Source organism: Bombina bombina, chromosome 5 (genome assembly GCF_027579735.1).
Source record: "Bombina bombina isolate aBomBom1 chromosome 5, aBomBom1.pri, whole genome shotgun sequence".
Classification (NCBI taxonomy): Eukaryota; Metazoa; Chordata; class Amphibia; order Anura; family Bombinatoridae; genus Bombina; species Bombina bombina.
In genome coordinates this window covers 814015000-814036469 of record NC_069503.1, presented here as the reverse complement: position 1 = coordinate 814036469, position 21470 = coordinate 814015000, and the positions used below count along the sequence as shown (strand labels likewise).

Sequence of the window (21470 nt, the reverse complement as noted above, 5' to 3'; positions counted from 1 at the left end):
AATATTATTTATTAATAATACTAACAACAAAATTGTAGGTGATAATGTGCACCAGCTTCAAGCACTTGCTATATATCTATATAAACATGCACATTAACACGTCCCTATATAAGCACATTGGCACCAAGTAGTAGACATAAGCACATATAAACACAGACTCCTAGAGACACACTCACGCAGGCGCACATGTGCACCAAGCTGGCAAATGTCAAGGCTGGTGAGAGACAGCAGCGTTTGCAGATTTGCACAAGCACAGAAGGTGGAGAGGAGTAGTAACAGATTCAGTATCCGTATAACATCCAGTATCCATCCCTCTGTCTAAAGCACCACCGTAGAACTGCAAATCCAGCCCTTGCTTCTCTTATTACCTCCCCCTTACATATCTTTAAGGTGGAATAGTACAAATACTGTTTACAGGCAGAAGTAAAAATCTTCTTATACATACAAAGCTGTAAATCAGTCTACAGCAGGGAAGACAAAACCAATGCATTGTTTCAAGTTGAATTAATAGAAACAAACTGAACAGACTGCAAACCAGAGTATGACTTGATACATTTTATGACACTAATTTAGTTAAACGTACACAAATACACAAATACACAAATACACAAATACACAAATACACAAATACACAAATACACAAATGCACAAATACACAGATACACAAATACACAAATACACAAATACACAAATACACAGATACACAAATACACAAATGCACAAATGCACAAATGCACAAATGCACAAATGCACAAATGCACAAATACACAAATACACAAATACACAAACCATAACAGACCCGTTAGTCGGTGTGGGAATAGGTGCCCCAGCCCTTCACACTATTTTGCCCATGTGAATATCCATACAAGGTCATTTATGACTTTAGATTAAAGGGATATGAGACCCAAAAATGTTCTTTTGTGATTTAGACAGAGCACACCTTTTTAAAAAAAAGTTTCTAATGTACTTCTTTTATCAAATGTGCTTCGTTCCCATGATATTCTGCATTGAAGAGATACCTAGGTAGGCCTCTGGAGCACTACATGGCAGGAAACAGTGCTGTCATCTTCTAGAGCTCTTGCAAATGGGTAACATTCTTGCAAAACTGCTGCCATATAGTGCTCCAGAAATGGGCCCTAAACATATTTCCCTGATTTTCATCAAAGGATACTATGGGGCCGATTTAACAACTGTCGGGTGGTTATGATTCGATGTAGCGTATCATCTCCGCCCGACATCGCTAAATGCTGACATCATACACTGTCGGGATTTAACATTGCACAAGCATTTCTAGTGAAATGGATGTGCACTGCCGCCCCCTGCACATTTGTGGCTAATCGGCTGCTAGCAGAGGTTGTCAATCATCCCGATCGTATCTGATCAGGATGACCACTGCTTGTTAACTTCTGTTTCAGGCGGCCGGACACTACAGAGATAGATTGCTGCATCCACTGCCTAATAAACCTACCCCATGAGTACAAAGAACAATTGATAATAGAAGTAAATTAGAAAATTGTTAAAAGTTGAATGCTCTATTTGAATCATGAAAGAAAAATGCTGAGTTTCATATCCCTTTAATTTACAGAGTCTCTTTAGAGAAAGAAAAGTCCCTGCACCAGTAAAAGTTTTGTCAGTAGGCACACAGGGTTGTTGCCTAAGTGCCCACATCCCTCTTCGCAGGGGAAGCATTTTTACAACCAATTAACACAATTGTATGATATTCAGAGTGCCTATGTATTGCTCTGTTTCAGAGTGCAGTTAACTTCTTTCATATATCTAATGTCCTTTATTGATTTGACAGATTGTTTCACATTATGGTGCACCTGTTAGCACTCTACAGATAAATAATAATAAAATATGTTGCCACCTATCCAGTGGTTTTGAAAGTCTTGAGTTTACAAGCATCTGTGCTCACTGCTAATCCTCCTTAAATAAGCCAATAAGCACTGGGGAGGAGCTAGATGCTGATGCATGAGAGAGAGGGATACAGACTCTGCTGGGGATACTGGATCTGATACACAGGGGCAGGCAGGGAGAAGCCGGTGCAGGGCAGCTGCTCAGGAAGAAGGATACATGGTTATGTCTAATAGTGTGAAGAAGTATGTCAGATAGAAACTGAAGGGAACCGGTTTAATAAAGAGAAAATCACATCCAGGCAAGAGAAAAGCAAACAAGACTGACAAGGAAAGATTTTTTTATTGGAAAAATAAACAGCGCAGTTGTAAGAAGCAGAACTGACCTGGACATCAGGAATATTATAGTGGGTTGTGTTTTCTATGGATTCATTACAATGATTGTAAGTGGCTGTGAGCAGCATCGGCAGGAGGAGAAGTGATGAGAAGGTGCAGGGGCCCCTGGCTCGGATGCTGTAGTGTTGTTGTTGTTGTGGCACAGCCTGGGTAGCCGGCAGGCTGGTGGGGGTCCTGCCCCTTCTGCAGCATCAGATGGAGACTTTAAACCCTGAGCCCAGGCTGCAGAACAACCTGCATGCTGAGAAGAAGCGGCTGAACCGTGCACCTTCCCCGGCGAGACCATTCCTGAGGGACCCTCACCCCAGGGGGCCGCCTGCCAAACCATCAGTGCTACCCCCCAAATCCCCATGCAGCATTAGGCACCAGTCCCCGGGGCTCCTGGCCACTCAGAGCCGGGTATCCAGGCGCAGTGCCCCCTCAGCCAAGGACAAGCCCAGCCCGACCAAGCCAACCAGTGCAAAAGCCTCCCTGAACAACAAGAGGGCATCACGGCCGCCCCAAGTACCCGGGGACCCGAACTACAAAGCAGGAGCTAAACGAGAGCAGCAGCAGCTGTTGCACGCAGCATCCTCTCCTCACCCAACCCCCACCCGCAGGAGGCTCCTGAGGTTGGAGACCCCAGGGCCAGGTGTGTGCAGCAGCCTAAGCCGGGTCAGCCATACTGACAGCAGCTCGGACCTCTCCGACTGCCCCTCCGAGCCTCTGTCCGATGAGCAGCGCCCGTTACCTGCGCACAGCAGCGACAACGAGTCGGGGTCCAGCGAGCAGGCAGCGGCAGCAGCAGAGAAGCAGAATGCTGCGTCCCCCAGCGACAAGCCCCGGCCAGCAGGGGGCGCCCTCACCCAGGACCTGCTCAGGGAGGTGGACGAGCTGCGCTCAGAGAATGACTATCTCAAGGTAAGTTAGCAGAGCAGCAGGTGGGTACACAGACCCGGTCTAGTGCTACCCACTTGCCAGATGACAAATCCATAAGTTTAGTGCATTTATCCCTGGAAGTGGGGGTTTGATAATGATCATTTGAGGTATGGGCTAAATTTGCCTAAGAACTGTCTCCGGCCTTGCTATGTGTTATTTTATGGAGCTTATTCACTAAAGTTCACACATCTCTCCAGTCCTTAGGGAACCATTTCTATAGAGTAACCCAGTAACTAAGCGGTGAATTTACTGCAGTGTTTTATTCACAATTTACAAGGAGACAAAGCTCTCAAATGTCTTAGTTGTCTCCTGATATTACTGATTCACTGATATGTGAGGGAACTCTCGGCTCCATAGACTATAAGAGATATTGCAATAATTATTTTCACATAACAACCAACATCTAGGGGAGAATTCTTCTAAGGGTGTTTGCTGTGGGGTAAATAAAATGGCAAGACTGTCTAGATTTATTTTGGTTGTGACAAGTAGAAGATGTTTTTTTAATCAAACAGTATAAAGAGCACATAAATCTTTCTTTGCCATTTCATTGGATAACATAATGATTCATGTGGTTCCAAACTTTATGAAGCAAAACATTGATGGGGACCTCTGCTGCCAAAGAGATGTTTGCAGCAATTATAGTCTATCAAATTGGTGAGAAAGCTTTTTCCCTTGAAAGGTCATATATGAGTCATCAGGGTGGCTGCACATTACCTTTAACCCATGTGCGTAAATCTTACAAAAACCGTTTAAATCTACAATTGTATATGAGAGAATGGTTCCAGCACGTGCAATCTATGGGACATACATTATATACTCCACCTCCAGTGTTCAGGATTGTACTCTGAGTGATAGAAAAGGATAACTATTGGGGGTTACTTGTTGCCCATCACTGCACCTTGTAGACTCAAGTTACCAATTGACCCAGCAGGCTTTGCACCCTTGACAAATATTTCTTAGTGTTCATTAAAGGGACACAGACCCTTTTTTTTTCTTTTAGGATTCAGATAGAGCATGCAATTTGAAACAACTTTTTAATTTACTTCTATTATAAAATTTTCTCTGTTCTCTTGGTATCTTCACAAAAAAAAAAGAAACAACTCAGGATTGTGCAAAGTGTCTGGGGCACTATATTGCAGCAGTTTTGCAAGAATGTTTTCCATTTGCAAGAGCACTAGATGGCAGCACTGTTTCTTGCCATGTATTGCGCCAGACACTTACCTAGGTATCTCTTTAACAAAGAATACAACAGGAAAAAAGCTAATTTATTAAATTAAAGGGACACTGAATCCAATTTTATTATTTTATGATTCAGATACAGCATGCAACTTTAAACAACTTTATAATTTACTCCTATTAACAATTTTTATTCGTTCTCTTGCTATCTTTATTTGAAAAAGAAGGCATCATAGCTGGGGGTTTTTTGTTCATAACTCTGGACAGCACTTGTTTATTGGTGGGTGAATTTATTCACCAATCAGCAAGAACAACCCAGGTTGTTCACCAAAAATGGGCCGGCATCTAAACTTACATTCTTGCATTTCAAATAAAGATACCAAGTGAATGAAGAAAATTTGATAATAGGAGTAAATTAGAAAGTTGCTTAAAATTGCATGCTCTATCTGAATCACGAAAGAAAAAATTTGGATTCAGTGTCCCTTTAAGTAAATTGGAAACGTTTTAACAATTGTATGCTGTCTGAATCACAAAAGTAAATGTTTGGGTTTCATATCCCTTTCATTTGCATATTTATTTGATATCACATAAATAAATGAACACTACACAAATTAGTTCCTCCCTCTATTCATTTAATTTTTAACTCTTTATGTAAGATTATTTTTTACCTATTTTTGTTTTTTTCTAACCTATTGCTCCAATTTTTTTAGAGGGTGAGATAATCCAGCAGCATTAAAGGTCAAACTATTTTTTTTTTTGGTAAATATACCTTCATGATAAGAATATTTTTGTCATTACTTTTAAAAAAAAAATATTAGAAAGTTGCACATTATGTTTGGGAAATTGGAAACAAAAAAGTTGATGTTTCATATGGTGTGATCTAATTAACATTTTCAAATGAACAGATTTAAAAAAAATAGTAATTATGTATGTAGAAGCTGAATACAGCTCATGAAAACTAGTGTTTTTATTTAACATGAGTGAACAACTTATTAATATTATATACTGATAGATAGATATGATAAATAGAGATGATAGATAGATAGATAGATAGATAGATAGATAGATAGATGTATAGATAGATAGATAGATAAATTGATAAATGATAGATAGATTATAGATAGATTATAATATAGATAGATAGATAGGTAGATGATAGATAGATATGCATGCAACAATCTCTACTATACTAAAAATCATAGATCTGGGTGGGGGGGGGGTGAAAGTGAGTCACACACTCAAAAATAAATTCTAATGCAAAAACTACATGCTTTTAATAATTAGAACATTTAAATGTTGCTTTATTGACCCTAGATATCTATGTGTTTAACACTTGGTTAAACACATAGGTAAAGTCCCTTGTATTAGATGCAAGCTTTGCCACTCCAGATCAGGGATTTGCTGTGTCATGTGACTTCTGCTTCCATTCTAATTGGCTGATCAACTGAGTCCTGCTCTGGAGTTGCAAAGCTTGCAACTTACAACTTGGAATTTGCATATGTGTTTAACCCCCTGGCAGGGGTTGAATAAATAGTTGTTCAGAACCAGTAATGCAAAAAATAATGACCTAGAACATGTCATTTTAAGATAAATAAATAATAAGTATTGCTTTAGTGTACATAAATATATGAACACTATAAAAACTGTAAACGTAACAAGTGTCTTTAATGAATACCTGAAACTGTATAAACATAGGGCTGGATTACAAGTGGAGCAAAATTTTAACGTGCCATTTACTGGTGCACGGTAAATAACCAGCCATTACAAGAGGCTGGTTAATGCTACCGCAAGCTCGCAGTAGCACCTTGCGCTCAAATTCTCTGTTTCATGGAAAAGATGTCCCCAAAATAAAGTGTATAGTTCTTTTATAAAAACTGCATAAAGCAGTTATAAAGGTTTAAAGTGAGCGGCTGTGGGGTGTTAGAAAAAAACGGCACTGAAATGTGCCTTTACATAGCGGTCTATGTATTTTAAACTGTTAATATATACTGTATGTATATGCTTATATACATTTATATTTATGCGTTTATATGTGTATTCATATACATATATATTTTACATTTTCTGCCCAACGCTGCACGACTTAGCCCCTGCGTTGCGCTAGGTTCTTTGCCGTGTCAGACGGCATCAGAACAAGGCTCCCATTGGAGCCTATGGAAGCGCGCACTCATGAGCGCAATGCTTCCAGGCAGTGCAATTTGCGTGCACTGGTATTACAAGTGGAGTGCAAATCCACTTGTAATCTAGCCCATTATGTCTATATAGGTCCGTTCAACAGGTTTAAGGCAGTTTAGTTCAAGGGAGCAATCCCTTTCTTAAAGGGACATTATACACTCCTTTTTCTTTGCATACATGTTTATTTATATAGCCCATAAAGTTTTTTTTTAAATGTATAGTTTTGCTTATTTTTTCTTTATTTTTAAAACTGTCAGATACCTACTCCAGCTTGCTCCTGTTTGTGTAAAGGGTCTTTTCATATGCAAAAGAAGAGGGGCGGGAGTGTCTTATTTCCCACTTGCAGTGGGCTTTCCATCTACCTTTTCAACAGAGCTAAACTGAGAGGTTCTAAGTAAGTTTTTAAACAGTTTTATACTGGATTTTTATATCAGTATCTGTGCATCTTATTCTTTATGTCTATTACCTGCAGTTATACGAAAATGAGTGTATACTGTCCCTTTAAAGAAATAGTCTAGTCAAAATTAAACTTTCATGATTCAGATAGAACATGCAATTTTAAACAACTTTCTTATTTACTCCTATTATCAATTTTCTTTGTTCTATTGGTATCTTTATTTGAAAAAGCATGAATGTAAGCATAGGAGCCAGCTCATTTTTGGTTCAGAACCTGGGTAACACTTTCTGATTGGTACCTAAATGTACCCACCAATCAGCAAGTTCTACCCAGGTGCTGAACCAAAAATGGGCCGGCTCTTAAGCTTACATTCAAATAAAGATACCAAGAGAATAATGAAAAATTGATAATATGAGTAAATTAGAAAGTTGCTTAAAATTGCATGTTCTATCTGAATCATGAAAATTTAATTTTGACTAGACTATCCCTTTAAGATGCACCTGGTGTCAGTGCTTCCCAACTGGTATTCTGTGGAAAAAGAAAAAGTGATGGCTTCCTGTGTAGTCATGTTTTGCTAATGGATTTTATTAGGCTATTTAATGTTACTTTGGTTTCAAAGTGCAGTCCAGGATTTACCACATCCTTCACTTCCCAACAGCATAGGTTTAGATGTTAGAAATCTATCCAATTACCAATATTTTGATATTTTATCACACTGTAGTTGCATTACCTAGAAATGAATTACTTTGACAGTATTACTAGACTAAGCCAAGAGAACATTATTATGCATACGAAGAGGAAAAAATATGCATGTTAATATGAGGTTAGAACTGTACAAGCTGTTTGTTTGTTTTTTTATTATCTTTTAATTAGTATTCGCATGTGTACAGAGATTTAAAACAATTAAACAAATAACAATAACCAAGTAAAGGTGGTACAGAGACAAACATCATATTATTTTGATATTTACCAATTGATCGTGTATTTTACATTTGAACTCACAAAGAAATCAAAAACTCAGTTAAGTTGTGCTGGAATTTTACTCATATACACATAAATCTCCAGCTTTTAATCAATTCAACAATACATCTGTACTAATATATTCCTATAGAATGTATCTACATTTTTAGACCTTATTCTTTATAAATTTAACACAAAAATAAAAAAAAGAAGAAAAAAGAAGTAAAGAAACAGAAGAAGAAAAAAACTCCTCCCCCCAACAGGCCCCCCTCCCCTCAGAAAAAGAAATGCCGTCTCCAATATGTGGGGTAATCATTAGATAATATCAATTGTAGGAAAGTCGGTGAGGTGCGGAAATAGTCCAAAAACAGAAATTGTGTTTCCCTTGGTTGTTCTAAGATTTCTCTATCCCACTTTGCCATGAACATTTTTATTTTATTGTCTTGGAAGATTAAAGGATCATGCTTATCCAGAACCATTTGGTACCTTATATTATGGATAAATGTAGCGATACTAGGAGCCTTCCTATCATTCCAAGATTTAAGTATCATATGCTTAGTTAATAAAATTGCAGTATTAATCAGTGCCTTGTTTTGTACATCATTCTGCGTAACTAAAAAGAAGATATGTACTGGCTCAAAAATGATTCTAGATGGGAGGAATCTATTTAACCAATATTCTATTTGTTTCCATAGTCTTGGAATCTTGGGACAGAAATAAAACACATGAAGCAGATCAGCAAGTGGCAAAATGCATCTAGAACAGACATTAACACCTTGAGTATTCCATTTTGCCATTCGTTTAGGCGTGAGATATGATCTGTTCAACAATTTATAATGAGATTCTCTCATAGTTATATCAAACCAATATCTTATAACTCTGGAAAAACTCTTTTGAAAAAAATCTAGATTAATATTTGGGATATCTAAACTCCATAATTGGAAAAGCTTCTTAGTTTTATCCTCTGCATCTTTAAGTATTAACATTTTATATATGGGTGCCAGCGAATATTTGCCTAGGCGATATCTATCAATGATCTGATTAAGCGGACCAATCGTCCATGGATCCATGGAAATGTACAAACTGGTTTTGAAACTTACAGGAAATGTATACTGGTTCTCATGTATCAGGGGGTCTAAGACTACCAGCGGACAAAGGATGAGGGGAGGCTGAACACCTGTATTACGTACAGAAAGGGTCAAAGTTCTTTCTTACATTGTAAACAATAACAACTTAGCTGTAGTAGAGCTGCAGACTACCCTGCATAACTCCAAATAGAAAAAAACAGAGCTGAAGCCGCAGCAATAGTATTATTTCAAAAGAGTGACAGCTCAAAAGAAGTGACAGCTCAAAGGAGTGACATAACAAGCCCTGAAGAGTTTTGAGATTTGCTTTTTCAAGAAGGGCTAAAAAATAAACTCCAACAGTATCTTAATAACTGTTGTGGATTCACGATGCAGTAATTATCAATTATACAGTAATTACAGTAATACAGGATCATTGGTTAAACCCCCCCCATCTAAAATGAGCTTTAAAGTGAAGGTAAAGTTTTGCGTTTTGGTTGCCTGTATTCTATTACTAATCTACTATATACTATGATCGCTAATTTATTTTTTTATATTTGTATATATATATTATCGTTATCTAAACACTTTATATTTACTGTCCCGGCCGTTCATAGCTCCTCCCTCCATGGATTTCCAGATTATTTACTATATTATGTACAGAGTGGTCCCACCCACTCTGCACGTACTTCCAAAGCGCGTTCCCGATTGCCGGAGCAATTGTGCATGGGCACCGTTCGCCGAAAATTAGATTTGCGCCTGCGTTTGTCAATAGAGAAGACGTAGCCTTATGAATGCAAAAAAGCACATGCGCAAAACTGGAACGAGCTTGGAGACTAGAAGCTAGGAAGTGAAGGCAACGCATGCGCATAGAGAACAGTAATGCGGTGACGTCATTTGACGGCCGCCTAACGGCCAGTGTTTCAATTGGCTATTATAAAAACGTGACCGGGGCTTAGAAAAAAAAAAAAAAAAACAGGTTGTTTTATCAGTGTTCTAAATCGGATAAAGAAACGGTAAGAAAGAAAGAAATATAGCGATTACAAAGATTTGATGAATTAAACTACCATTTATTTTTATAGTATTTACAAGGGAAAAAGTGTAATACACGAAACTTTACCTTCACTTTAAAATAGTGCCTTTTAAATGAAATTAAGAAACAAAACATCAGTAAAATCTTAATGGCAATGAATTTCTGACTAACTCTAATGGCAAGCACTTTAATAGTCACTGATGCTTTACCCACTGGTTATAGAGTTCTTCAGATGTTTTCCTTTGTCAAAATTAGTAATAGAATATTAGTAATTTAGTGTTCCCTTAATTGAATAAATAACACACAAAGTTTTCAGTCAACAATAGTTTTCATCTTTCCAGCTCTGGCATTGTGCATTGTGGCTCTTAAACTGCATTTCATTTGGAGTGATGTGTTTTTATTGATACATCTACCACCCTAATGCTGAAAATAAGCGTTTTAAAGGTTACCATTATGGAAAATGTCTGAGCTTCTTTTTTCCTGGCTCATTATTTGAAACTGTTTATGAAGCGGAAGTTGATATTTAACTTTGTTTGTACATTGCCAGGAAAGTATGATGAATTTGTTTTATACAAAAGAATAGAATGTTACTAAACACAATTTTATCAGACCTGTTATGCAGTTGCTTATTGCACTCACAGCATTTTGTATGTAAGAGGTATCTTATGCTTCCTGCCAGTGCCTTCAGTTGTGTAATAGGAATCATATATCAACATTAAAGGGACTTGGATCTTTCACAATGCAGTTAGGGCTTGTATTTTTTATATACATTTCAATTCAGTTCTATTATGAAATGTATTTTGTTGTCTTGGTATCCTTCATTGAAAAGCATACCTAGGTAGACTCAGGAGCAGCAATGCACTACTGTTTGCTAGTTGATGATTGGTGGCTACACACATATGCCTCTTGTCATTGGTTCACCAGATGTGGTCAGCCAAGTGCTCTGGAGACGATTTTAACTTTGTGTTAACTCTTTTACAAGGATTAAACACAGTTATATTGAAGCAATAATTCAATAATAAAATGCTGTAACACAGTAGAGCATTTTTCTTTCTCACTTTTATGGACCTTTAAGATGTTAGTTTTAAAATGGCTCTTGCACCCTATAAATGTTAATTTGGAATAATAAATAAAGTGCTGTTGTGTGATGTGCATTAATTTAAGATTCAGCATTGCTAACAACAATAGAATTATATCCCATCCTTAAAGGGGCATAGAACAGAAAAGGATATTGAAATGTATTAAATAGTAGGTTTCAAAATAAGATATATTTTTTTTTTAATTCTGAAAATGGACGTGAAAAATGTACAATTTTAGTGAGAGAAGAGTGTGAAATTTAATATCACTTTGTTTATACTATTTTATATTATTAACAGTGTTTGCCATTGATAATTCTTTTATGGAATCTAAGGAGACAACATTATATGTCAGCTCCTAGAAAATAAGCTCTGTAAGTTTACTCACAGTTTAGGGCATAGCATAAAGAAACCACTTAGCACAGCAGGATGTAGAAATTGATTGACTATATGGTCTCAGGTGCCAATTATCTAAACATTGCCAGATCTGATGTGGTTTTTCATGCTGACCCTCTCTGGTGCTGCCCCGGCGGAATTATCTTAAAATAGGTGACGTCCCTACGAGATGTCTCCTATAGAAAGTAAGGCGCTCACTGGAAAGAGAAATGTTACGGTTACCCTTAGTCTCGCTGAGAGATGGACCGCTTAGTAGCCTGGATCCCTATTGCTAAAGAGGGGAGAAGCTGCTTTCCATAGTATTCTATATGAGTCTCGCAAATATAGAATAATCTCCCTTAGCTGTAGTACAGCTAGGATACCCTTCTGCCCACAAAAACGAGTCAACGCTGCGATTGAGGGTCAAACAAGAACTCAGCACTGGGATGCCCAGCCTGCTTTTTATTAAGGTTACATGCACACAGGGCACTCCCAGGGGGAGAGGGGGGGGGAAGCACAAAATCCCCCATCACACATTTAGATAGAGAGCACTGTCCTTTGACAGGCCACAATAGGATTACAGTACTTAAGATAACAAGTTTACAAGTTCATCTTATCAATTAGCAGTCTGGCTCCAGAGGTGATTAGACAATGGGATTGGTTATCCCTAAACTTAGAGCTGAGGCCAGCAAAAATGTGTATTTAGGCAATAGTTTCTAAAAGCTGAAAAAAAAGAGTTAACTCTTTATGAAATGATACTTGTTACGGTTTTCTTGGAGCCCTTCTTAGGCGCTGGCTTGCTGGTTCAGGCATTGCTGCTGGGAAATAAGCTCTTCACAACAAAATAACTAATGCTTCTGTAACAGTGCTCCCTTTCTGTGGAACACTCTGGCAGACACGGTCTGACCCCTTTTCGGGGCAGACTAAGGCTGTCCAGACCGCTGGTTATGCGGGGCTGAGGTCTGTTTGTCTGGACAACCCGTCGGCGTTGCCATTCTGTTTCCCAGGTCTGTAAGTAATGGTGAAATTGAAGGGTTGCAACGATAAGCTCCAACGTAATAGCCTGCCGTTATCTCCAGAGACCCGGTTCAGCCACACCAACGGGTTATGGTCGGTGACCAGAGTGAACTCCTGACCATATAAATAGGGAGTCAATTTCTTTAATGCCCACACCAAAGCCAAACACTCCTTTTCGACCGCTGCATAGCTGACTTCGCGGGGCAGGAGCTTCCGGCTGATGTAGGCAACTGGATGCTCCCCTCCATCTTCGCCTACTTGGCTGAGGACAGCTCCCAGCCCGAACATGGAAGCGTCTGTATGGACGATAAAACGTTTGTTAAGGGCTGGGGCCGCCAAGACAGGAGCGTTAATTAGAGCATTTTTGAGAGCCTGGAAAGCCGTTTCACAGTGGGGAGACCACAGGACCTGTCGAGGTAAGTTCTTCTTGGTCAAGTCAGTCAGGGGTTTGGCAAGTGTGCTGTAGTCTGGTACGAACCGTCTATAGTACCCTGCCGTGCCCAGGAAGGCTAGGACCTGAGTCTTAGTGATGGGGGTGGGCCAATTGGCGACAGCTTCTATTTTGGCCGGCTCTGGTCGCTGCTTTCCACACCCCACCCGGTGACCCAGGTACTGTACCTCGGCCATCCCAAAGTGGCATTTTTCTGGCTTCAGAGTCAGGCCAGCAGCCCGGATCTGATCCAGAACCATTCCCACATGAGCTAAGTGGTCCTCCCAGGACTCACTGTGGATCGCTATGTCGTCCAGGTAGGCGCAAGCAAAACTCTGGAAGCCATCCAGGAGCCTATCCACCAAGCGCTGGAATGTAACTGGGGCATTCTTCATCCCAAACGGCATTACCCTAAACTGATATAAGCCGAATGGGGTGACGAATGCCGACTTGGGGATAGCCTCCGGGGCCAGGGGAATCTGCCAGTAACCTTTGCAGAGGTCAATAGTGGTCAGGTAATTTCCCCTGGCTATACGATCGAGTAGCTCGTCTACCCTGGGCATAGGGTAAGCGTCCGTCACGGTATTTTCATTGAGCCTCCGATAGTCTACACAGAACCGGGTGGTCCCATCTTTCTTGGGCACCAAGACAACTGGGGAGGCCCATGGACTATCGGAGGGCTCAATTACCCTGAGCTGGAGCATCTCATCGATCTCCTTCTTCATTCCTGTCCTAACTGCTTCGGGGATTCGGTACGGAGCCTGGCACAAGGGAGCTTGTCCCGGAGTATCTACCTGGTGGGTGGTTAAAGTAGTGTACCCTGGCTTCGGGGAGAAGGTGAGGTGTTTGGACTGGAGGAGTTGGTTGAGCTGCTCCCTTTCAGTGGGGCTAAGTCGGTCCCCTATCTGAACCTGCGCAACTATACCTGTGGGGAGACTCTTTTCTAATAGGTCTGGAATGGGTAAACTGTCGGGGTCTTCCTGAGGGGAACAACATACGGCCGTCACGTTCTCTGGTCGCTCAAAATATTCCTTGAGCATGTTTACATGGAATGTCTTTCTAAGATTGTTGTCATGGCAGCTAGCTATCACATAAGTGGTGTCTCCCCTTTTCTCTACGATCTGGTAGGGACCCTGCCAGGACGCCTGCAATTTGTCTGTCTTCACCGGCTTAAGTACTAACACCTTTTGTCCTATGGTGAAGATTCTCTTTCGGGCCCCCCGATCGTACCATACTTTCTGTCTTCTCTGGGCCAACTGGAGATTAGCCCGCACGGATTTGGCTAATTGCTCCATTCGGTCCCTGAGTTCCAGCACGTATGGCACAATGGGGACACCGTCAGCCTCCATCTCTCCCTCCCAGTGCTCCCGGATGAGGTTTAGGGGTCCCCGTACCTTTCTTCCGTAGAGCAACTCGAAGGGAGAGAACCCTGTCGTTTCCTGGGGCACCTCCCGATAAGCAAATAGGAGGTGCGGCAGGAAGCGTTCCCAGTCTCGGTATTCCTGAGTGAACGTCTTGAGCATTTGCTTGAGGGTCCCATTGAACCTCTCACACAGCCCGTTCGTCTGGGGGTGGTATGGGGAGCTCAGGAGGGACTTAATTTTGCAAACCTGCCAGAGTTGTTGGGTTAATTCAGCCGTAAATTGGGTGCCTCGGTCGGATAGGATTTCTTTTGGAAATCCTACCCGGGAGAACACCTGTACTAGTGCATTCGCTACCGTATCCGCTTGTATGTTGGATAGGGCGACAGCCTCTGGGTACCTGGTAGCGTAGTCCACTACGGTAAGAATGTAGCGCTTACCGGAGGGACTAGGGGTAGCCAGTGGTCCCACTAGGTCAATAGCAACCCGGCTGAAGGGTTCCTCTACAATGGGCATATTTACTAGCTGGGCTTTAGGGTGATCGCCTCGTCTTCCTACTCGTTGACACACATCGCAGGTGTTACAGTAAGTTCTAACGTCAGCGTGCACCCCTGGCCAAAAGAACGTGTGAGTAATGCGGTGTAGGGTACGGGTAACGGCTAGGTGGCCTGCTAAGGGGATGTCGTGGCCTATTTTGAGGATTTCTTGACGGTATTTGTGGGGCACTACCAGCTGTCGCCTACGCTGTCCCCTTTTCTCTGTCCAGCGGTATAGTTTCCCTTTTTCCCATAAGAATGTTTCGTTATCTGCCCCGCCCCCTCCGGTCTCTGCTCGTTCCCGGTACTTTTGTAAGGTCGGGTCAGTCTTAGACTCTGCCTCGAAAGCATCTGGGGTGTCCCAGGGTATGGGGCCTAACCTGTCAGGCAAGGTCGGGGTAGGTCTTACCTGTGTCTCCCGCACTGGTGAGAGCTCTCGCTCCGTCCGGGCTTGGGCCCGTGTAGTCACTGGGTCCGCCTCGTTGTTGCATACTGGAGCATAGGCAGAAGTCATGGGGCCCAAATCGTTGCCCAGTAGTACTTCGGCAGGTAAATTATCCATTAGGCCCACGTTCACAGCCCCCTTTCCCGCTCCCCAATCAAGATGCACTTTAGCTGTTGGAATTTTGTACACATCCCCCCCCGCCACTCTAACGGCCACAGTCTGTCCGGATCGCTTGTGCTCTGGCACCAAATGACTCTGTACCAGCGTGATAGTAGCCCCTGTGTCTCGCAATCCCTCGGTAGATCGCCCCTCGAGCCATACCCTCTGCCGATGGTGCTGGCGGTTATCTGAGGCAGCATATACAGGGTCTGCCTCGTGAAGCGGCCCCACATATCCCTCCATAGGGGCCTCTTGGTTAACACAGAGGGCCCGGGCCGGACGATAGGACCCAGAGGGGTAATTGTAATTCCTGGGTGTCTGGTGCGTATTAAGGGGGCAGCTAGCCATGAAATGCCCTGGTTGCTTGCATCGGTGGCAAGTCGGTCTGTGACGCTCAGAGCTGTTATTGGGTGGTCCTGAGTGTCGGACGGGCCCTGTGGGCACCGGGGCTCGGAATTCAGCACGAGGGGGTGCACGGTAAACCTCTCTGGGTTCGACCCGTGCTGGAGCTCGGTAGTTCATGGGTTCGTGAAGACGGGAGTCATAATGTTCATCGGCCAATTTGGCTGCTTCTTCTAAGGTAGAAGGCCGCCTGTCTCGCAGCCATTCCTTCCCTTGCTGTTCCATGCCATTATAAAAATGTTCTAAGAGAAACAATTGTAAAATTTCCTCCCCAGTCACCGCTTTACTTCCGCTCAGCCAGTGATTTGCCGCTCTCCGCATTCGGTGCGCCCATTCCATATGGGTATCGTTAGGCTTCTTTTCCGTGCCCCGAAACTGTCGGCGATACGTGTCCGGAGTTACAGCGTACCGTCGCAACAGTGTCTCCTTAACTAGCTCATACTGTGTCACTTCCTTAGCACCCAGAGTACGAAAGGCTTCCAGGGCTCGCCCGGATAGTTTCCCAGACAATATCGTGGGCCACTCTCTGTTGGGAATCTGGTGCAGGGCACATTGCCTTTCGAAGTCCGCCAAATATTCATCAATCCCTGTCTCGCTCTCTAGAAAGGGTCGAAATGCCGTATAGGGTATCTTGGGCCTCCCAGCATTTTCAACAGGGATGATTACCTGCGGGGCTACAGCATTGCGGTGTGCGTTCGCTAGGTTGAGTTCGTGGGCTCGAGTCTCTCGTATATCCTCGTCCGCCTCCGCCATCAACTGCTGTACCAATTCCATGGAGGGGTTCGGCCCGTATAATGAGAGCCTTTCCCGAACAATCCTGGTTTTTTCGTCACTAATCGTGGTCGGTGTTTCCGCCATTGTGAAGCTCTGATCCAGTTCGTTCAATTCTGCGATCAGCTCTCTCCTCGGCCGGTTGCTGGCGTACCCCCCTCTGCTTTCAAGTAAATCCTTTAGGGTTGTACGCTTCAATTTTTCGTAAGCGCTCTCCATCCGTTCTGTACCTCTCCTAGGAAATCCAGGAAAATCCCGCCGCTGCCGCCAAATGTTACGGTTACCCTTAGTCTCGCTGAGAGATGGACCGCTTAGTAGCCTGGATCCCTATTGCTAAAGAGGGGAGAAGCTGCTTTCCATAGTATTCTATATGAGTCTCGCAAATATAGAATAATCTCCCTTAGCTGTAGTACAGCTAGGATACCCTTCTGCCCACAAAAACGAGTCAACGCTGCGATTGAGGGTCAAACAAGAACTCAGCACTGGGATGCCCAGCCTGCTTTTTATTAAGGTTACATGCACACAGGGCACTCCCAGGGGGAGAGGGGGGGGGGAAGCACAAAATCCCCCATCACACATTTAGATAGAGAGCACTGTCCTTTGACAGGCCACAATAGGATTACAGTACTTAAGATAACAAGTTTACAAGTTCATCTTATCAATTAGCAGTCTGGCTCCAGAGGTGATTAGACAATGGGATTGGTTATCCCTAAACTTAGAGCTGAGGCCAGCAAAAATGTGTATTTAGGCAATAGTTTCTAAAAGCTGAAAAAAAAGAGTTAACTCTTTATGAAATGATACTTGTTACGGTTTTCTTGGAGCCCTTCTTAGGCGCTGGCTTGCTGGTTCAGGCATTGCTGCTGGGAAATAAGCTCTTCACAACAAAATAACTAATGCTTCTGTAACAAGAAACTTCACTGTGTAGGGCGAATTTAGCAGTGAGCAGGGAACGCACTTTAAAAATTAAATTCTGCATAAAAAAATAAACACATTGTGTATAGCATTTTACAATCAACTCTTATTTTTTTGCTTGTGTTTTTCTATTAGGGTATTAAGTAATTTGCGTATTTTGTCACAACCTCGCTACCTTTTAGTTTGGAAGAAAAAGCAGTGAGCTCTATAAGGCGTGAATGTATAGATTATTATGCCGGGATTTGAGAGACAATTTCATACCAACATTTTACAATAAAACAACAATTACGATTTGTATTTTGTACTTTTAAGTACAAATTTCTATGTGTTTTTTTGTTTAATATCCAGGGTACTTAAATTATGATTTACGCTGTGCATGTTTAATATAATTTATTACTGTGTAATTTACATATTACAATATTGTTAAGATTTTTGATGCACCTTAACAATACAATTTTTTCTGCTTATTTATGTGTGAATGGTTCAAATATTCGTTTAGTAGGATTTTTGAATTACGATTTTTATTTTGCACTTTTGTAATGTATGCATCTCTCTCCCATACAAAAATGCAGTATATGCCTCTTAGTGAGACACCCTGTTTTCAGGGTAAAAAGTGGCTTTAGATAATTCCACCAGGGAAATAGGAGTACTGGCGAGCATTCTTATATAATCTCACCAGAACAGAGACATTTAGATCATTGGTCCCTAAGTATCTAACTTTCATATTTGGTGAATGACCATAGAAGAATTTACATAACATATAAAGTTTTATTCTTACTCAAAGTGCATCAGTTACAAGAATGTGAAATCCAGAGCTCACTGTCCCTCCAACTGCTTTCCCTTCAGGATTAATGTCCCAATTTCCAAAGAAAAAACATGGACAGCCTTATGGAAATTATAATGATATAGTTTTAAGGGATATGGAATGGAAGTCAAAATTAAATTCAGACATACCTCTTTTTCCTAGTATCCTTGAATGAAACTTTCCCATTACAATGAGCACATACTTAGGTAGGGTTTGACATTTAATAGCAGTGTGTGTGTGTAGCAATGTTATACAAACAACCTGTAGAGGGAGGCGGCAGCAGCCAGGGCTGAGTGACAACAGTGAACACACACAGATCTTCTTTACTACTTACTAACACTTTGTACTAAAATGCACTGTTTGAAAGTCTCATATCCAAAGATATATGTAGTCTCAGTTTCTGTTTAGTTTTCATTATTAAACAGTGCTTCTACCTTTACTGCTCTAGTTTAGTTTACTATTGTTTTAACAGAGTGGCTAAAGCTACTGCACTCTAAAGCTACCTCTACAGGTTGCATATACACAATTGCTAATGCTATACATTCTTTTATTGTCTTACTTTTATGTTGTATCAGGCCAAATCTTGTTGCTTAAGTGTTTATTTTACAAATGACAAAGGTGACATAGTGAATTAGTGAATTACAGTGCTGTATTTATTTTGATATGGAGCAAACCAAAACTCTATACCAAAAGGAAACTAAAGGAATACCTTTTTTATATATATTTTTAAAAGTTAAGAGATTCAATCTTTTCCCTTTGCCAATTCCAGACAAATAAAATCACAAAATTATTAACTTTCGGCTAGATTACGAGTTTTGCGGTAAGAGCGGCTTGGTGCTAACTTACAAGTTATTTCCACCACTCACCTCCCTATAGCGCTGCTATTACAGGTTTGCAAAAACCCGGCGTTAGCAGGCAATATGGCAGCGTTGAGCAAAATTGAGCTCCATACCGCACACAAATACCAGCGCTGCTTTGAGCTAGTTTTACGTGCTCGTGCACGATTTCCCCATAGACAGCAGGGGGGAGAGCCGGCTAAAAAAAAAGCCTAACACCTGCAATAAAGGAGTGTAAAGCTCCGTAACGGAGCCCATTTGATTCCTATGGGGAAAGAAAATTTATGTTAACACCCTAACATAAACCCCGAGTCTAAACACCCCTAATCTGGGGACATCCTAAAACATTTAATGTGAAAATAGCTTAATGTGGCTTAATGAGTAAAAAAGTAGCCAAATGTTAATCAATTGCTGCATAATTTTGCACAACCCAAGATTTCCACTATCCAAGCCTATCCTAGAAGCTTCATGGATTTTGGAATTCCACAAGGCAAATGAGTGACATTAAGCTTGTTTTTTGGGGAGCTTAATGTGGCTTAACGTACAAAATTGAACTTAGATGATAACCAATTTCCCCCAAACTTACCACAATACATTAATGTATCGATTCAAACATATTCTGAAAATTTCAGGACATTTGATAAAACATACCAATAGTTATTCACATTTAACAATTTTTTTACAATCCTAAAACATTTAATGTGAGCAGCTTAATGTAAAAAGAGCTTAATGTACCAAAATTCCCCTAAACATCGATCAATTGCCTTGAAACTTGGCACAAACTCCGTTTGTCACTTTCCAAACCTATCCTAGAAGTTTCATGGTATTTGGTTTCCCACAAAGCAAATGAGTGACATTAAGCTTGTTTTTTGGGGAGCTTAATGTGGCTTAACGTACAAAATTGAACTTAGATCTTAACCAACTTCCCATAATACATTAATCTATCTGTTTAAACATATTCTGAAAATGTAAGGACATTTGATAAAAAACATAACAAAAGTTATTCACATTTAAATATGTTTTTTACAATCCTAAAACATTTCGGGGCCCATTTATTAAGCTCTGAATGAAGCTTGACGGCCCGTGTTTCTGTCGAGCCTTTAGGCTTGCCAGAAACACCAGTTATGAAGCAGCGGTCTAAAGACCCCTGCTCCATAACCTGTCCGCCTGCTCTGAGGAAGCGGACAGACATTGCCGCATTTCAACCCAATCGAATACGATCGGGTTGATTGACAGCCCCCTGCTATCGGCCGATTGGCCGCAAATCTGCAGGAGGCAGCGTTGCACCAGTAGTTCACAAGAGCTGCTGGTGCAATGCTGAATGTGGAGAGCGTATTGCTCTCTGCATTCAGCAATGTCTGTCGGACCTGATCCGCTGATCGGATCATGTCAGACAGACACATAATAAATAGGCACCTTCATGTGAATGGCTTAACGCAAAAAAGAGCTTAATGTACCAAAATTTGCCTAAACATCAATCAATTGCCTTGAAACTTGGCACAAACTCAGTTTTTCACTTTCAAAACCTATCCAAGAAGTTTCATGGATTTTGTTTTCCCACAAGGCAAATAAGTGACATTAAGCTTGTTTAACGTAAAAAATTGAACTTAGATCTTAACCAATTTCCCCCAAACTGCTCACAATACATTAATCTATCTATTCAAATATATTCTGAAAAATTTAGGACATTTGATAAAACATACCAAAAGTTAATTACATTAAACCATTTTTTTACAATCCTAAAACATTTAGGGGCCAATTTATCAAAGCTTCAACTGATAATACGATGGAATCCGCTAGAATCTCGCATCATATCTGATGCAAATGGAATCCGCCGTAATTATCATAGTGTCAAGATTGTCAAATGTGGAAATGCATAATATACCCTCCCACGATCTCAATCTGACGCAGATCGACGCTTGCTTCATCCCAGATGTTTCGAATACACATTCGACTCTATATGACCTTTTTTCCAATTTACCAAACATTTAACAGGTACACTTGCGTCTATTCCAGCGCAGCGTACCGATCATTCAAACCGCCACCCTTGAATGCCATAGAAATCAATGTGAGTCTGAAAACACAGGATGGTTATGTTCGATGCTGCAAGACGATGAAGCATATTAGATAATAAAAGTAAATTATAAACTTTATTAAAATTCTATACTCTTTCTAAATCAAACAATATTATTGCTCCAAATTTGGTGCAAAGTATTGCTTCAATTTTGATGCACTAGTAGATATAGGGATAAAAATGAAATACATTACTACTTATGGATTATGTTACATCTTTGTCTATTATTACAAAGCAAGAGGACAATATTATTGCTCCAAACTTGGTGCACTAGCAGATATAGAGATAAAAATTAAATA

General features: G+C 41.0%; 1 protein-coding gene across 4 annotated transcripts in view; it reads left to right on the top strand.

Moving 5' to 3' along the window:
• The first annotated feature begins 2036 nt into the window (after nt 1-2036).
• MTCL1 (microtubule crosslinking factor 1) overlaps nt 2037-21470 on the top strand; it is a 279300-nt gene continuing 259866 nt past the window's right edge. For all 4 annotated transcript variants that reach the window (XM_053714926.1, XM_053714925.1, XM_053714924.1 and 1 more), the window contains exon 1: nt 2037-3149. In XM_053714926.1, coding sequence (XP_053570901.1) covers nt 2445-3149 — 705 coding nt within the window. In that variant the 5' untranslated portion in view covers nt 2037-2444. The remainder of the gene's footprint in view (nt 3150-21470) is intronic.